The following is a 17435-nucleotide window of genomic DNA, read 5'->3' as shown; positions in this document are numbered from 1 at the left end:
AAAGTGTTGATTTAGACTTTCCTCCTTATATTACAGTTGGGAAAATAAGGTCATGCTTACGATGCCTCTTACACTGATATAAGAGAGTCTAGAGGGCGTTTCCTCCTAGGTGACATGCATGTTTTTCCTTAAACTTCATGAGTAGAATGCCTCTGTCTTATTTTATTTTATCTTAAATTATATTTTCTCTTTTATCTTCTATACTCTCCATCCCTCCCCACAAGACTTCTACTATAATGGATTTGATACATATCCTTGAATACATATTTATCATTGTTTTCTGTAATTTTTAAAATTCAACAAATACTTATTGAGCATTTACTACAGGCCAGACACTTGACATACAGTGTTGAACAAAATAGATATAAGGTTCTCCTTCTCTGCAGGTGCTTAACTGTTAAGAGGTCAAATAGTCCATAAGCAGCAGCACATATTTTCATAGATCCATCCGATAAGGAAACAAGTCCAAAAGGATATAGTTTATTACTTATACAGACGGCATAAGCAAGATCAGCATGGTATCAGCTCCCCATGTCCCTTTGCCCCACAGGACAACATTGAACTACAGGAGCCAGATGACAGGTGACACAAGTAGTGGGGCACTCTTGCTGAAGAGCCAACTATAGACTGCAGCTAAGCTGTTTAACAGCCTGCCTCTATACCCAGGGGAAGGGAGGTGGAAAATCCTATGCCTCATTGAAACATCATGGCATCCTCCTGCAAGATAGGGAGCCTCCAAGGTCGAAAGACAGATAAGAAACAGCCTTGAGGCAACTCCTCACAAGACCGCCTATCTTCTCATGCTGTAAGAGAATCACAGGATGTTCTGCCAAGACCTAGGGCAGACTGAAGTTGAGCCTTGCTTACATGGCCTATGTGAATAGTGCACAGTTGCCAGAATGCCATAGTGGAGACATTTCCCTACATTTACAGCCCATAAATAAAAGTTTCTATCCTGATTGTCTTCACTTAACATGATATAGTAACAGAAAACAATTTATATAATGCTTACTATGTGCCAGGCATTTCTCTAGGAACTTTGCACATAGTAACTCATTATTCCCACGCCAAAACTCTATGAAATAAGTGCTGTTATCCCCATTTTACAAATGAGGTTACTGAAGCACAAGGAAGTTAAATAACTTGCTTAAGGTCACACATTTAAACTCTGGCAGAACTACGATTTGAATCCAGGCAGTTTGAATTTGATAGAAGTGATATGGGTACAAAAAAGAGGAAATCCAAGCAGACTTCACAAAACAGGTGGGATGTGATGACATTTGAGGAACATAATAGTTTGCCAGGGTGGAACAGCTGTCTAAGCAGAGTAAACAGAATAAGCAAAGGCATAGTGCTGTGAAAGTATATGATGTGTTTTGAGAACTATATGTGATGTTCTTGGAGCCCCAGAATGCACTGGTGTGGAGTAATAAAAGATAAAACAGAATACCCAGCTTAGAGGTAGTTGTAAAAGTCTTTGAATATCATACCATATGCTGTGGACTGAATCGTGTCCCCCGCCCCCCCCCCCCCGGCAATTCATATGTTGAAGCCCTAACTCCCAGTGTGATGGTATTCAGAGATGGAGCCTTTGGGAGGTAATTAGGTTTAGATGAGGTCACATGTGTGGGGCCCTCATGATGATATTACTGCCCTTATACAAAGAGATACCAGAGCGCTTGCCCTGCTTGCTTTCTATCCCTGCCATGTGAGCACGGTGAAAAGGCAGCCAGAAAGAGAGCTCTCGCCAGAAGCCAACCATGCTGGCATGTCTGGCATTCTCAGACTTTCCAGTCTATAGTATTTTGTTATGGCAGCCCAAGCAGACTAAGATACCATGAAATTTGGACTTATTTTGTGGGCACTAGAGCTCCTCGACGTTTTAAAGTAAGTGAGTTAAACAAGTAGATGTGTATTTCAGAGCAACTCTAGTTGTTTGTGGAGATTATGGTAAGAGATGAGTGTGAGTTTGGGAGACTGGTGATAGGAAAACCAGTTGATAGACAGTTGCACTAATTCAGGTAAGAGAAGTAAGAGCCTGGACTATGGCAGTGGAGATAGAGAGGAAAGAATGGTTTCAGTAAACATTTTGGAGGTACAGTTAACCCTTAAACAATGCAGGGGTTAGGGGCACCTACCCTCCACACAGTCAGAAATCTGCTTCTAACTTTATGGTTGGCCCTCCACATCTGTGGTTCTGCATCCATGGATTCAACCAACTGTAGATGTGTAGTATGTATTTATTGAAAAACAAAACACATATAAGTGGACACACACAGTTCAAACCCAGTGTTGTTCAAGGATCCACGGTAGTATCGACAGGATTTAGAAAGTGGTTGAATGTGATATGTAAGGGAGAAACAGGAGTCAGATTTCTAGCTTGAGTGACTAGGTGAATGGTGATGGCATTAATCGAGATATGGGGAGGTAAAGTGGTTTATATCTGGATGGTAATCTTAGAGATGTTTTTTATTCATATTTGCTCATCTGAATTTTCTATATTTTTTACAACTACTATTACTTTTGGAATGAGAGTAAACAAAGGTGGTTTTGTTTGTGTTGTAGGGATCAGGTATGGAATGCAAAAGAGAAAGAAGACAAAGTTCTATAAGAAAAATATTAAGTTCGGGTAATATTGAGTTTGAAGTGCCTGTAGAAAATCTTGTTGGATGTGTCCAGCAGGCTGTTAGAAATACAAGTCTCTATGGAATTCAAAGACAGAGACTAGAGATGTTGATTTTCAGAGTTGGTGTTTACTCTCTGCAGGGGTTAGAATATAATACCACAGAGTGCTGGCTTTCATCCGGCTTGGAATGAAGTAGAACTGTTTTTAAGTAACATGTGTATGTTTGGAGAGGGGGAGGAGTTGAGGGGGATACTAGGAAACTTGCAGAAATGGGTCTAACCAGGGACAGAATAAATGACCCTTGGGACGGGGTCAACAATCAGAGACAAAGTTCTAACAGAGACATTGTAAATTCTAACTCAAGTTCCAGGCTAGGTATTGAAAACTAAGAGACATCGGCTCAATGAAATGAGGTTGGAATTGTGACATGGCTTTAGAAATGCAAACAATGGGCTTCCCTGGTGGCACAGTGGTTGAGAGTCCGCCTGCCAAAGCAGGGGACATGGGTTCGAGCCCTGGTCCGGGAAGATCCCACATGCCGTGGAGCAGCTGGGCCCGCGCCCCACAACTACTGAGCCTGTGCTCTAGAGCCCGGGGGCCACAGCTACTGAGCCTGTGTGCCGCAACTATTGAAGCCCACGCATCTGGAGCCCGTGCTCTGCAGCGAGAGGGGCCACCACAGTGAGAAGCCCATGCACCGCAGCGAAGAGTAGCCCCCGCTCGCCCCAACTAGAGAAAGCCCGCGGGCAGCAACGAAGACCCAACGCAGCCAAAAATAAAAAATAAATAAATTTATTAAAAAAAAAAAAGAAATGCAAACAATGATGATGGAGAAGCCAAAAAGCTGTCCTAGAAACAAGGTGGGAAGAATGGGAACCTGCCTACCCCTGAGAAACAGGGATTACTGAGGTACCTGACCTCTTGGGTGCCAGTTGGGGAGAGTGGAAAAGGAATTTTAGGTATCAAAGATATGTAAGCAGATAGCCTGGCTTCCCCATAGGACTATTTGTGGCAGAAATGGGGATGGGTGAGTGGGGAAGTAGGTCAGTGGATTTCCATTTTCACCCATGGGTGTTTAACAGCACACTATCTCTAAAATCCAAAAATGAATGGGGCTAGGTTTGTTGATATTCTGCCAAATGGCCCATCATTTGTCCTAGGAGCGGGGACAAACCTGCAGATGGCTTGATACTCTTTTTGAGCTGCCATGGATACATAATATTTTGGTGCTCCTACTATAATGGATCTATATTGATAAGGGGACATGTTAATGTGACTAAAAACAAGCCATTAAGCCTCTTTTTATTTTTCATTGTCACCTCCTCACTGGGATATGAGCCTTACTCCATCTTTAAACCTCACTGGGAACGGGGTGAGAGTCAGGGATGGCATAGGAGTCAGTCACCATCTGGCAGACACAACCAAGAGTCACATGTTTTATCACACATATTCATCTCAGAAAGAGCTATCAATCATTCTGAGCAAAGTGTCTGCATGTCCTCTAAGAATTCACTTCTTTCTTTAATGGCATGCTTCTCAAATCCCGATTTCTCTGTTAAGGTTAAAACAGTCATTTTCATTTACTTCTTATGAATAAATAGATTTGGCTGCTTGAAAATGGAGTGGATTCTCTTTCCCATTTAAAATTCTGGAGGATGGACACCTTTTTATGGTAGGCTTTCTGATTATGCTAACCTTACCTGACTGGTTATTTATCAGACTGTGTGTCAGGGAGAAGGATATTTCAGCTGTAATACAATTCCTTATTATCAGCTCCAGGCAGCACAGTAAACCTTCAATTAAATTTCTTATAGTTCTTTCAGTAATATAGATACATTTATAGTTAATATCATAATATTTTTCCATAACGATGGTAGGGGGATGAATACCTCCCTTAAAAGCTAATCTAATTGTATAGACTTAATATATTTCTGATGATGGAATTTATATATATTTAAAATTTTAAATAATACCAAAATTAGTAGAGTTGAAAATAAAAGTCCCCGAAAATGAGAGAGATAGAGATAGATAGATGCACAGATAGAGATTGAGAAAGACAGAGAGGTAAGAGAGAGGGACAGGGTGTTTGAGATGGGCTTAAGGTCAGGTATTAAATAAGGGTGAAAGATATCTTATACATATTACTTGGTAACAAAATCAGTAATTTTACATTCTGATTATGTCATTTTGAGGAGGTTTAATCAAATATTTTAATTATATGGTCCAGAATCCTTGAACCAGAACTGGCAGAAACTTCTGAACCTATGCAAGCAGATTCACAGGTTGACCATAGAAAACACAAATATTTGAGGGATGGATAAAGGAAGAGGAACTCAGAAGGATATGCAGAGATGGAGAAAGCTATAACAGTATCTCCCACTGTAGAAAAGTAAAGCAGGATTAGGATGCAGAAGAAATTTTTAGATTCATCAGTTTAGAAGACATTGGTGATTTTTGGAAGAGAGCAGCTTCAGAGGCATGGTAGGGGCCAACACTGGGTTGCAGAAAGCTGAGAAGTGGATAGGAATTGAGGAAGAGAAGGCAGCAAATATAGATTGTTCTTTGAAAAAGTTTAGCAGTGAAAGGGAGGAGAGAGAGGAGATGGTTTGTTGAAGAGGAGGCCCGGTTTAGGGATTTTTTTTTTTAGGATAGGAGAGACTTAAGAATGCTTTTCAGTTGATGACAAGAATCCATTCATTACTGTGGCTAAAACTTCCAAAACTGTGTTGAATAAGAGTGGTGAGAGTGGGCAACCTTGTCTTGTTCCTGATCTTAGTGGAAATGCTTTCAGTTTTTCACCATTGAGGACAATGTTGGCTGTGGGTTTGTCATATATGGCCTTTATTATGTTGAGGAAAGTTCCCTCTATGCCTACTTTCTGCAGGGTTTTTATCATAAATGGGTGTTGAATTTTGTCGAAAGCTTTCTCTGCATCTATTGAGATGATCATATGGTTTTTCTCCTTCAATTTGTTAATACGGTGTATCACGTTGATTGATTTGCATATATTGAAGAATCCTTGCATTCCTGGAATAAACCCCACTTGATCATGGTGTATGATCCTTTTAATGTGCTGTTGGATACTCTTTGCTAGGATTTTGTTGAGGGTTTTTGCATCTATGTTCATCAGTGATATTGGCCTGTAGTTTTCTTTCTTTGTCACATCCTTGTCTGGTTTTGTTATCAGGGTGATGGTGGCCTCGTAGAATGAGTTTGGGAGTGTTCCTCCCTCTGCTATATTTTGGAAGAGTTTGAGAAGGATAGGTGTTAGCTCTTCTCTAAATGTATAATAGAATTCACCTGTGAAGCCATCAGAGAAGAAAAGGAAGTAAAAGGAATCCAAATCGGAAAAGAAGTAAAGTTGTCACTGTTTGCAGATGACATGATACTATACATAGAGAATCCTAAAGATGCTACTAGAAAACTACTAGAGCTAATGAATGAATTTGGTAAAATAGCAGGATACAAAATTAATGCACAGAAATCTCTGGCATTCCTATACACTAATGATGAAAAATCTGAAAGTGAAATCAAGAAAACACTCCCATTTACCATTGCAACAAAAAGAATAAAATATCTAGGGATAAACCTACCTAAGGAGACAAAAGACCTGTATGCAGAAAATTATAAGACACTGATGAAAGAAATTAAAGATGATACAAATAGATGGAGAGATATACCATGTTCTTGGATTGGAAGAATCAACATTGTGAAAATGACTCTACTACCCAAAGCAATCTACCGATTCAATGCAATCCCTATCAAACTACCACTGGCATTTTTCACAGAAATAGAACAAAACATTTCACAATTTGTATGGAAACACAAAAGACCCTGAATAGCCAAAGCAATCTTGAGAACGAAAAACGGAGCTGGAGGAATCAGGCTCCCAGACTTCAGACTATACTACAAAGCTACAGTCATCAAGACAGTATGGTACTGGCACAAAAACAGAAAGATAGATCAATGGAACAGGATAGAAAGCCCAGAGGTAAACACACGCACATATGGTCACCTTATTTTTGATAAAGGAGGCAGGAAAGTACAGTGGAGAAAGGACAGCCTCTTCAGTAAGTGGTGCTGGTAAAACTAGACCGGTACATGTAAAAGTATGAGATTAGATCACTCCCTAACACCATACACAAAAATAGCTCAAAATGGATTAAAGACCTAAATGTAAGGCCAGAAACTATCAAACTCTTAGAGGAAAACATAGGCAGAACCCTCTATGACATAAATCACAGCAAGATCCTTTTTGACCCACCTCCTAGAGAAATGGAAATAAAAACAAAAATAAACAAATGGGACCTAATGAAACTTCAAAGCTTTTGCACAACAAAGGAAACCATAAACAAGACCAAAAGACAACCCTCAGAATGGGAGAAAATATTTGCAAATGAAGCAACTGACAAAGGATTAATCTCCAAAATCTATAAGCAGCTCATGCAGCTCAATAACAAAAAAACAAACAACCTAATCCAAAAATGGGCAGAAGACCTAAATAGACATTTCTCCAAAGAAAATGTACAGATTTCCAACAAACACATGAAAGGATGCTCAACATCACTAATCATTAGAGAAACACAAATCTAAACTAAACTTACTCTTGACTCCTGTGAGAGGAGAGGAGTCATGCTCCATGATCTTATGAAACAGATATGGCCATATAGTACTGGAATGTTTCACCATGGTAACTTTATAGAAAATGTATCCATTAATATTAAAAGATATCTGTTGGTTTTGTGTCCTAGTTTTGGAGAACACATACCTCTATATTTTTATTCTCCAGAGGTAAATACTTATACAATTTCAAAGTAGGGGGTCCATCACCTTTACATTTTTTCACTTTCCTATAGATTATCATTGTTCCTGAGAGTTTTTATAAAATATTTATTATGGCTGCAATGGAAAAAATATCTCACATGCGTTTCCATAGTAAAACAATGGGAAATTAAATCACTGAAGCAATTCAGAATGGGTCCTACCCAAACTTTTTCTGTTAATCAAAGTTTCCTAATGTTATGTTTCAAATGGAAACTCATATAGTCTTAATTTCTTTGCTAAAAATCAAGTATATTGGAGGTAGTTGCTGTATTTCTGTCAAATGAAAATATTTTTACAATATCTAGAACCTGTAAAGTAAGACTATCTTCCAAAGCGACAGGCCAAATTTTTCTGTATATCTTAAGCTTCACTAAAATTTCAGTAGGTAGCATAGACTGGTCAAGTTATATATATAAGGTATGTATCACTTATTCTTTTGTTCTGGCATTCAGGAAATGACAGTTCAGGAGGAAGCCTAAAATGGTTGGTCTCCAACAAACACTTGCTGTTTGGCCTTCTCATTTCAATTTTCAAACAACTTAAAATATGATCAAAGACACTCATCAGAGGACCTGAGGCGCCTGTATTAATCACTTATAGATTTTAAGAACCACCTTGTCATATAAATTTAGCATAAGAACAAGACAATAAAGAGGAAATTTAAAACTCAAAATGACAATCTCACATTAATGACCCCACCCCAAAGGTTTTGGCATATTAAGCCAGCTCTTTTACAACACATAGAGGAGAATAAATGAATGACAATGAAAAATAAGTTGTAAGTAATTTGACCTACATTTACCCATTTCTAGGAAAGCCCCAAAGTGAATTCCTATAGAGACTAAAGGAGTAGTTTCAACTACTTGCCCGAAGACAGGCTGAACATGGGAAAAAGGGATCTCACAAACTTTAAATTAGTGGACTCTTTTCCTGTTACTTTTTATTCATAAGGCCGGAAGGCAGAAGTGTAAATTGAAGTTAGTGTTGGGTATGGTGGTAGCCAGGCTTTGAGATGGTCCGCAATGATTCTCACCTCCTGATATTCATCCCTTTGTGTAGTCCCCTCTCACATCGAATGGGGCTGACCTGTATAACCAATAGGATATTACAGAAATGAAAGTGTATAATTTCTGAGGCTACATTTTTTAAAAAGGCATGGTTTCTGTCTCACACTTTTGGATCATTCACTCTGGGGAGAAGACAGCTGTTGTGTCATAAGGACACTCAGGGCCCTAAGTCCTATGGAGAAGTCCATGTGGTGAAGAACAGATGTTGCAGGAAGGGGGACCCCTTCCAGGGCCCGAGAGTGGGCTCTTGTCTAACACTCAGAAATGAATTGTCCAAGGAGACACACGTGCTGACAAAGCAAGAGACTTTATTGGGGAGGGGCACCTGGGTGGCGAGCAGCAGGGTAAGGGAACCCAGGAGAACTGCTCTGCCACATGGCTCTCAGCCTCAGGTTTTATGGTAATGGGGTTAGTTTCCGGGTTGTCTCTGGCCAGTCACTCTGACTCAGGGTCCTTCTTGCTGGTGTGCGCATGGCTCAGCCAAGATGGATTCCAGCGAGGAGGATTCTGGGAGGTTGGTAGGACATATGGACTGACGTCTCCTTTTAACCTTTCCCGAATTCTTCGGTTGGTAGTAGCTTGTTAGTTCCGCATTCCTTACCAGGACCTCCTGTTGTAAGATAACTCATGCAAGTGGTTACTGTCGGGCCTGGCCAGGGTGGGTGGTTTTGGTCAGTGGTTCCCCTAACACTGAGCCCTCTTGCCAACAGCCATGTGAGTGAGCCACCTTGGATGCAAATTCTCTAGCCCCAGTAAAGCCTTCAGATGTCTGCAGCTCAGCCAGTATTTTAACCACAACCTCATGATAGACCCTAACTAAGCCAGAACTACCTAGCTAAGCCACTCCTGAATTCCTAACCTATGAAAAATGTGTAAGATAATAAAAGTTTATTGTTGTTTTGAGCCATTAAATTAAGGGGGGGAGGAAGTATAATTGGTTTTCGTTATACAACAATAGATAACTAATAAGCAATAATATGTGACAGAACCAGAATTCAAGCCCAAGTTTGACTCCAAAGGTTGAGCTCCCAAAAGGTTGAAAGTTTCCCAATGACATTTTTAGCTATTTTCATTAGTTTACCTATTAAAATAATTTTTCTTTGAAATGAATTCAGTTTGCCTCCTATGTAAAGAGAGGAACATCAATCCCTTTGTTTGGTCAGTGACATACTGTATTTACTAATACTGGACAAGTTAGGTCTTGGGTACAGTCAGTTCGAAGTCAATAATAACAATGTCTATTTTCCAGGTATTCAATAAAAGTATTTCTGAAGAAGTCTGATTCATGTTTCAGGAGGAGTTTCTCTGTTGACTCTTCATTGAATCTTCTACCTTATGAGATATTAATGTGTATCATTAAGGAACTTAATTTGTTCCTTCTCCTGTCCCTCCTCTGAAACCATTTTAGTACACAATTTTAATTTCCTCAAGAGGAAAAATTAATGAGTTGTTTCTGAATTACCCTTAACTAGAGTTGCAAACAATTTTAAGAACCACTTTGAAGTTCTACCCAAAAGTTGTATCTAAATTTCACTTGTCATAATTTTTTTTTCCTTACTCAAATGTCATTTCGACCCTGGGGAAATAATTTTTTACCTTGAAAGAGATAAACATTTCAAACTAAAGAAGCAAATATTTGTACTTCTTAGTCCAGGTGAAATGAGTCATCCTGCAACTAAAGAACATCTCAACCTGACTATCAGATCTGAATGTTATTGAAGTAAGACTAGGTCTTTCTTGTCCAGTAGACTGCTCATTTAATTTGAGGTAGAGCCCCTATAACTACCTCTTTGAGAAATGTTCTATTTCTCTCATTCAAAGCATCTCTAATTAAGAAGATATGAATTTTCAAAATATAAATTAGGAGGTAATTCTTTGTTTAATGAAAATATTAACTAAAGGATATATTTAGATAGTAGGACCTGTAGAGCTCTATTTACAAATGTTTGTTTATATACAGTTTAATAAAGTAAAATATAACTCACAGACATGTATTTATTCACATACTTTATATCACAAAAACACTATTGCCTATTTTAAGCTTCTTATAAGGAATTCTAATTTTTCCCACTACTTATTTGATATGTATTTCCTTTATAACCTGTTGCTTTTATGCTTGCTATTCCAGCTCTGAACTCACCAGATATCCAAGATTTCAAGTCTTCTAGCTCATAATTGAGATGAGACAGTTTTAAGTGAAATCTTACTAAATCAATAAATAGTCCCATTTTTGTGTAGGGGTCATATTGTTATTTCTCTTCTGTTCTGTTAACAACTTTTCTGGACCCCTACATTTCTCCAGGAAATGTGTATGGGAGTTTATACCAGGAGACTATAACATGGCATCACCAACCCACACCCAACATGAGAACTAACCACTTTTTATACAAAGTACCCAGTGATATAAAAGTAGTTGAAGGTCCCCAACTCTAGCAGGTGCACTAGTATGCACCTTCAAGCAGTGAATGTACAGGCATGTAACCAAAGTGTTTCTATAATAGTTTTGGAGGCAGATAGATCTTAGTCAAATTACAGACAGTTGCCTTGGGTCACTCACTAAACTTTTCTGTATCTTGGTTTCTCCATCTGTAAAATGGGGGTAATAATCACTGCTTCTCAAGATTGTTACGAGGAAAGAGCATAGTCTGGCACATAGTCGGCATTAAATAAGTATTACTTCTCATTCCCCTGTCTTTTACTGCACTCTTCAAATTAACTGTTCCTCAAGACAACAGTATTTTTCATTTTCTCTTTCAGATTAAAATTAAACTGCCAAATACGATCACTTCTGAAATTGAACTCAACGTTCAGGAAATGACCCTTGACCTCCGTACTCCTAATAAGTGAGTAAAACTTAGAACTAGAATAATGAATATTATAATATTAATGAACCTTTAGTCAATATCCTTTATAAAAGTGTACGTAATTATTTTGTATCACTCCTAAAGTCTGAAGAAAAGTGAAAAAGTCAGTCATTCAGATGTTTGATCTAGGTAATATAAACATATATTTGTAAATACCTAGATTTTTTCCTACTTTACATGCATATATTTGGATTAGGTTGATACCACCAAGACATAGTCCTTGACATTCAGATACAGTTTGCTTATCTGTCAGGAAAAATAGCTAGAGGTGAAAATCTCTTAAGTTGTAAGTCTTGCATGTGGCTTTCTGGTACAGTGATGGCATGAAAGAAGCAATCTTTAAGCATATTGGATACTGTGGGGCTCTAAGGTTAAATTTGATTATATTCATCTAAAAATCAACAAAAAGTCTTATCAATTGCTTAAAACAAAAGTTCTAACAGCTAATTTATCACTAGATCCTCAAGTTGCATGAATACATTTAAAAATAATGCAGATGATAATGGAATAATTCAACTAAACATTTGATATTTTCAAAGTAGTCTTGTTATTATACAAGTTCAAATCATGTTCCCCGAACACAATGTATACGGTAAAATTCTGATAAAAATGTTTATCTTGAAACCTGGATAAATCAGCCCTGTCTCTCAAAACTAACTCTATAAGGAGGGAATCTATAGAACCTGGCAGGTGCTAGATAAAATGTCTAAATATCTCACTGCTTTGTTCACTTTTCATCTGGATGTATAGCAGTGAGCACACTTTGGCTGAGTGCAGTGATTCTTTGTAACTCATAGACATTTCAAACTGGGTGCGGGGAGCAGTCAGCTCCTAACACATTCTCTTCCTTCCATTATCAGTACCTACAATTGTCCTTTGTTGATTGTAGGGCTTCAAGAAAATAACAAAATTAAATCTCTGGTACAAAAGACTTCTGTGTGTAAACAACCCAACGTAAAATGCATAGCTTAACCTTGATTTCTACAGTAGATGCATTTAACCCCAAATGATCTACAGATGAATGCATATCAAATATTTTCTCATTACTTAATATGATTTCAAAAATGTATTCACTCAAAAAAAGTCTCATATTATAAAAATTACATTCCCTATTCCTACCATTCACTTCAAGGAGTATTGTAATTTTTTCCCATTACATGTTATACACGCATTTACTCTTCCACACAAACTTTGCAAGGAAAGTTGGTTAAATGAACAGTCAAATTTTTCATGATATTTGTGCACTTGTTAAAAGCACACACATATCTACACACTATGGAGTTAATTTCCGTTCCCCTAGCAGTTCTCACTGTCTCCATCCATCTTTAGGCAGCTGCTCTGGCTACGCTGTCATTCCAGATATTTATCAGAGCTCACTAAATGAAAGACTCACACAGAGATATTTTTCCACATAGAATGTAGGCTGCACTAGGTCATTTGGATCTTACAGTACTTATACATTAAATGCTCAGTGCATGAAGGTACTGTCTCTTAAGAAGAAGATTCATTAATTAAGATAGAAGACAGAAGATAGAATTAAAGTTTTTATCACTTTTCCTAAACACTTGAACATGCTTTGGAGCCATGCTATTACCTGAAATTGTATTATTGGAAATGTGTCTTGTTTTTTAGTTTATTGATATGCACATCTACTTTCTTTAGTTTCTAACTTTGACACCTGTAACACTATGCTTACCGGCTCCAAGAAAGATAAGAGCGGACATTCTGCTAATGTATCTATAAGGCAAAACAAGTGAATTTATTTTAACTGAATTGACTAGTAATATCAGTCTATTGATAGTCAACTGCATTAAAATTATAAATAAAACAGAATTTTGGCATTGTAGATGGAAAAGAAATAAAACAGTTTGCTGAATTCTTCATTTTTTACAACGTTGTTTTGGTATGTAGATTCCCAACATGGAGTAGATAGAAAGGAAGAAAGATAGGGGAAATTGTATAATGTCTCAGAATCTCCTGACTTTATCTTCATATGGGGTTTCATTAGTTTTTAAGATGAATTCTAAGAATATCATAAATGAATTCCTTGAATGTGATAATAAAAACACACTCTGAAGACAAATATGAGTTAATTTTTGGTTGTGTGTTGCTTTAGATTATCTCACCTTTGCGGTGCTCCTTTGATTTATTGCATTGGCCAAAAAGTTATTTCGGGTTTTTCCATATGTCTTCCAAGAAAACTCGAACGAAATTTTTGGCCAACCCAATAGATTGAGAGTTGGCTGATATTCAAAGACGTAAACACCTAAAAAAATATTTTCTAAATGGAATAGTGAACTGCAGCTCAGTAGCTATTTCTGCACTTTCTTTGAAAATAGTTATGTCTCCAATAGGAAACGTTAAAAAGGCCATGTCCTTTTTTTATCCCAGATATGTAAATCAAATAATTTATTAACGACATAAAATAAAAAGTGCATTATGTGAATATGTACAGAACAAGGTTGTCCTTTATTTAAATCTCTTGCAAGAAACATCAACTTGGGGCTTCCCTGGTGGTGCAGTGGTTGAGAGTCTGCCTGCTGATGCAGGGGACACGGGTTCGTGCCCCGGTCCGGGAAGATCCCACATGCAGTGGAGCGGCTGGGCCCGTGAGCCATGGCTGCTGAGCCTGCGCGTCCAGAGCCTGTGCTCCGCGGTGGGAGAGGCCACAACAGTGAGAGGCCCGCGTATCGCAAAAAAAAAAAAAAAAAGAAAGAAACATCAACTTGAATTCTCTAATATAAATGTAAACATGTGAGTCTATAGAGTTCACTGTACAGATAATTTTGGGGTTTTACTTTCATATATTATTGTTTGCATTTAAATAATTTCTAATGAAAATTAACACTGGATAAACATTTGATCAGTGACTAAACTGTAGCTTCTTAAAAGGCAAATATATTTTCAAAGTAGAGGCAGAGGGATTGGGTTCAAATGTTCATTCATATTTTATTATAGTACTAATTTATACCAGTTATTCAAATATCATTTTGTGGTGACCTGTTTGCTTTTCATTCGTTTATTCATTCAGTCAACAAACATTTATGAAGTCTGCTAGACACTGGGGGGACACCGAAATAAAACACAGTCCTGTTCTTCAATGAATTGTATATGATTAAGTATTAGTAGAATTTTATATTGTTTAAAATATAACTCTCACTTCAGATATCACACAGTATTTTCCTTCTTCTAAGAGCCTAAATAAGTTGCACAGTTTCTACTCAAAATTTTAGTATGGGAAGCTGTACTACTAAGGACTAGACAAAAATGCAGGGATAGATGGACCATTCCAATGGCCACTGTCTCTTTTGAATTTATTTCTCTCTGGATAGAGAAGTGCACATTATCATTGGAACTCCTTCTTCAACTGATTTTAGGTGTCTTTTAGTGCAATGAAGCTACCACCACTGAGCTTTGCTTTCTTTTAAAAGTGAATATACTATCATTTGTAGAATAAGGGATAAAGCAAATCTAACTCTAGTACAACCTATATTGTAAACAACTTTAAAAAGATGGACTCTCGGGAATTCCCTGGTGGTCCAGTGGTTAGGACTTGGTGCTTTTACTGCCGTGGGCCCAGGTTCGATCCTTGGTCAGGGAACTAAGATCCTGCAAGCTGTGCAGCAGGGCCAAAAAAAAAAAAAAAGGACTCAATGGTTTTTGCACCCATTTTTTTTGAGATGCCAAATATTACAGGGTATATTAAGAAACATCGCGATTTCATTACTTCAAGTGGAGAAAGTTGTTTCTCCTACCCCAGATATTTGGAATGGAACAAGAGTAACAGAAAATTCCTCCTATAGGTTCCAGAGATGTGTGATAAATACTTTTAATGAGCCCAGTTTCCTGAACTTAGGTCTTTGCAAATGAGCAAAGAAGCAATTGATTTTCAAGGGCTTTATTTTCAAATACTAGTTCTTTGTACAAGTATTCAATAAGTACCCCTAAAAATTACCACATTTCCTATACTGATTTGGACCTTATACCTTCTAAAAGAGCTTTTCTGCCCACTTTTTATAGAGATACTCAAGCCTTCTCTACTGAGAATGTGAGGTAACAAGTGTTTCATGTATTTAATTTTCTTCAGATACCAGCATGTGCCGACCCTATGCATAATTCAGATTCATACCACTATGACAGAATTATGGATGTCTCATCCCAACCATGCATCTAAAGCATACAATTATCCAGCAGCTGAGCCATAAACTGCAAACTACACTCAGCAATCTCTCACAGGAAATTTTTGCCAATGTATAGTAGAAAGAACAGAAGCAGGCAGAGAAAAGCACTTTCATTGATCTGGTATTGAAATCATTCCAGGCCTGAATTTCAATAACTACACCTAATGTAGTAGTAGAGATTCAGTTGTGTTAGCAGAATTATTTAGAACCATTCCAATTTTCAGGTTTCTATCAGGCAGCCACATTCCATCTACACATAAGTATGACTGGCAATAGATCTATCCAGCCAACTTAAAGTTGCAATGGTTCTATTTCTATGCCAATAAACATAGCCTGAGACTACGTGTATATAATGCAAAATGAGGTCAATTTAGAAAAAAAGAGGGGTGGTCAAAACCACTGGTTGGATTTTTAAGGCCAAAAAAATGGTATACTAAATAGTTTTTTGGTTCCTAACATTGTGGTGATATATATTGCTTCCCATTGTCTTGATATCACTGATTCTAGGTTTTTATTTTGTTTTGTTTTTTAGGAAGCTGTTGTTAACCCTTCCCTATCCTGTGGAATGCAACAGTGCCAAAGCTTTCTATATCGCTGAAACTGAGACTCTCGAGGTCACCATGACTATGAAACGAGAGTTGGATTTTATTAATTTCTTCTGAAACAACATGAATAAGGAGGAAAAGTGGTAAAATACCACTGATAAAAAATTTTAAAAACTTTGAAAAAATTGGTTAATGTTTACTATCTTCTCTTTATTATTCTGACATATTTCAGGCAGGGCCTAAATTCAATTCTAATACTATTCTCATCATTTACAGTCATTTCTATTAATCTAGTAGGAAATGCTGTTTTCTCATACTAATAAGCTATTCCATTTTTATAGTGATAGCTGGATAGAATTTACAGGCTAACCAATTAGATTACTACATGGTCAGCTAAATAACTGAAATATGACCATGAAATCGTTGGTCCACTTATTTCAGTAGTTTGAAGAACTTAAGCCAATTGATTATACCATGGTACAATCAGGTGCATAGCAATTGGTCATTACTGTCACCAGAAAAGTTTATTTAGTTTCCTTTTTGTTGATTTAATCAAATGATTTCGAGTGTTCTCTGTTTAGGCTCTCACTATTGTTCTGGAATATACAAATAACAGAGGATTATAAATAGTCTGATGTGCCATACTAACAACATGTTTACTAGAATAAGAAATACTCTTGAGCACACAGTGTTATTTGGCTTCCTCGGTCCTGTTCTCGGTGTTTGGATCTATTTAAGTTAAAAATACTTTCCTTTTGTGCACTAATAATTATTAACAATGCCTTTATGAGTACTGTGTTTATATTAATTGAATTTCTTGACATTTAAAAGGAATATAAAGAAAAGTGTGGCGCATTTACAAATCCTGTCTCTCTCATTTCGTATATCGTAATTGGACATACTTATGTTTGAATTTGTACCCTGCCTCTTCTGTACTGTATTGCATAAGTTTACTTTAGAATTATTTATGAATAACTTGACTTGGTGTCACACATCATTGTAGAACTCTGGAGTTACCTGGGAGTAAAGTTTGAAAAGAGATGAACAGCGGAAAGATGTGAACAATTAAGGGACTAAATACTCAAGCAGATATTGTCTAGGTTTAATTATGCAGATAACTATGAAGCATCTAGTTTATGACTAGATCAAATAGAAGGAAAAGACTGAGATTTTGGAAAAAGTGGTTATGTTAAAACACCAAGCTCTTGTAGAGAATTTGACTTTGAAATTACCACCATGACTTTCTTCTGAGGGTGGGATTAACTGAAAAGAAGTTAGTGTCTGTGAATTTAAGTCCATGGTGTCACAGAATTAAGAGTGTCCTACTT

General features: G+C 37.3%; 1 protein-coding gene and 1 non-coding gene across 2 annotated transcripts in view; both read left to right on the top strand.

The window, feature by feature from the left end:
* Positions 1-16823, top strand: part of DNAAF6 (dynein axonemal assembly factor 6) — a 40488-nt gene extending 23665 nt beyond the window's left edge. The window contains exons 6-7 of the mRNA XM_067723098.1: positions 11275-11360; positions 16095-16823. Of these exons, the coding sequence (XP_067579199.1) occupies positions 11275-11360; positions 16095-16224 (216 nt within the window). The 3' untranslated portion in view covers positions 16225-16823. The remainder of the gene's footprint in view (positions 1-11274; positions 11361-16094) is intronic.
* Positions 14910-14982, top strand: TRNAK-UUU (transfer RNA lysine (anticodon UUU)). Its single transcript has one exon. It is a non-coding gene; the product is annotated as a tRNA-Lys (tRNA).
* Positions 16824-17435: the final 612 nt, after the last annotated feature.

The sequence above is a fragment of the Pseudorca crassidens genome, chromosome X, assembly GCF_039906515.1.
Source record: "Pseudorca crassidens isolate mPseCra1 chromosome X, mPseCra1.hap1, whole genome shotgun sequence".
In the NCBI taxonomy this organism is placed as follows: Eukaryota; Metazoa; Chordata; class Mammalia; order Artiodactyla; family Delphinidae; genus Pseudorca; species Pseudorca crassidens.
The sequence above is the reverse complement of the archived record's forward strand: the minus strand, read 5'-3'. Positions and strand labels throughout refer to the sequence as shown.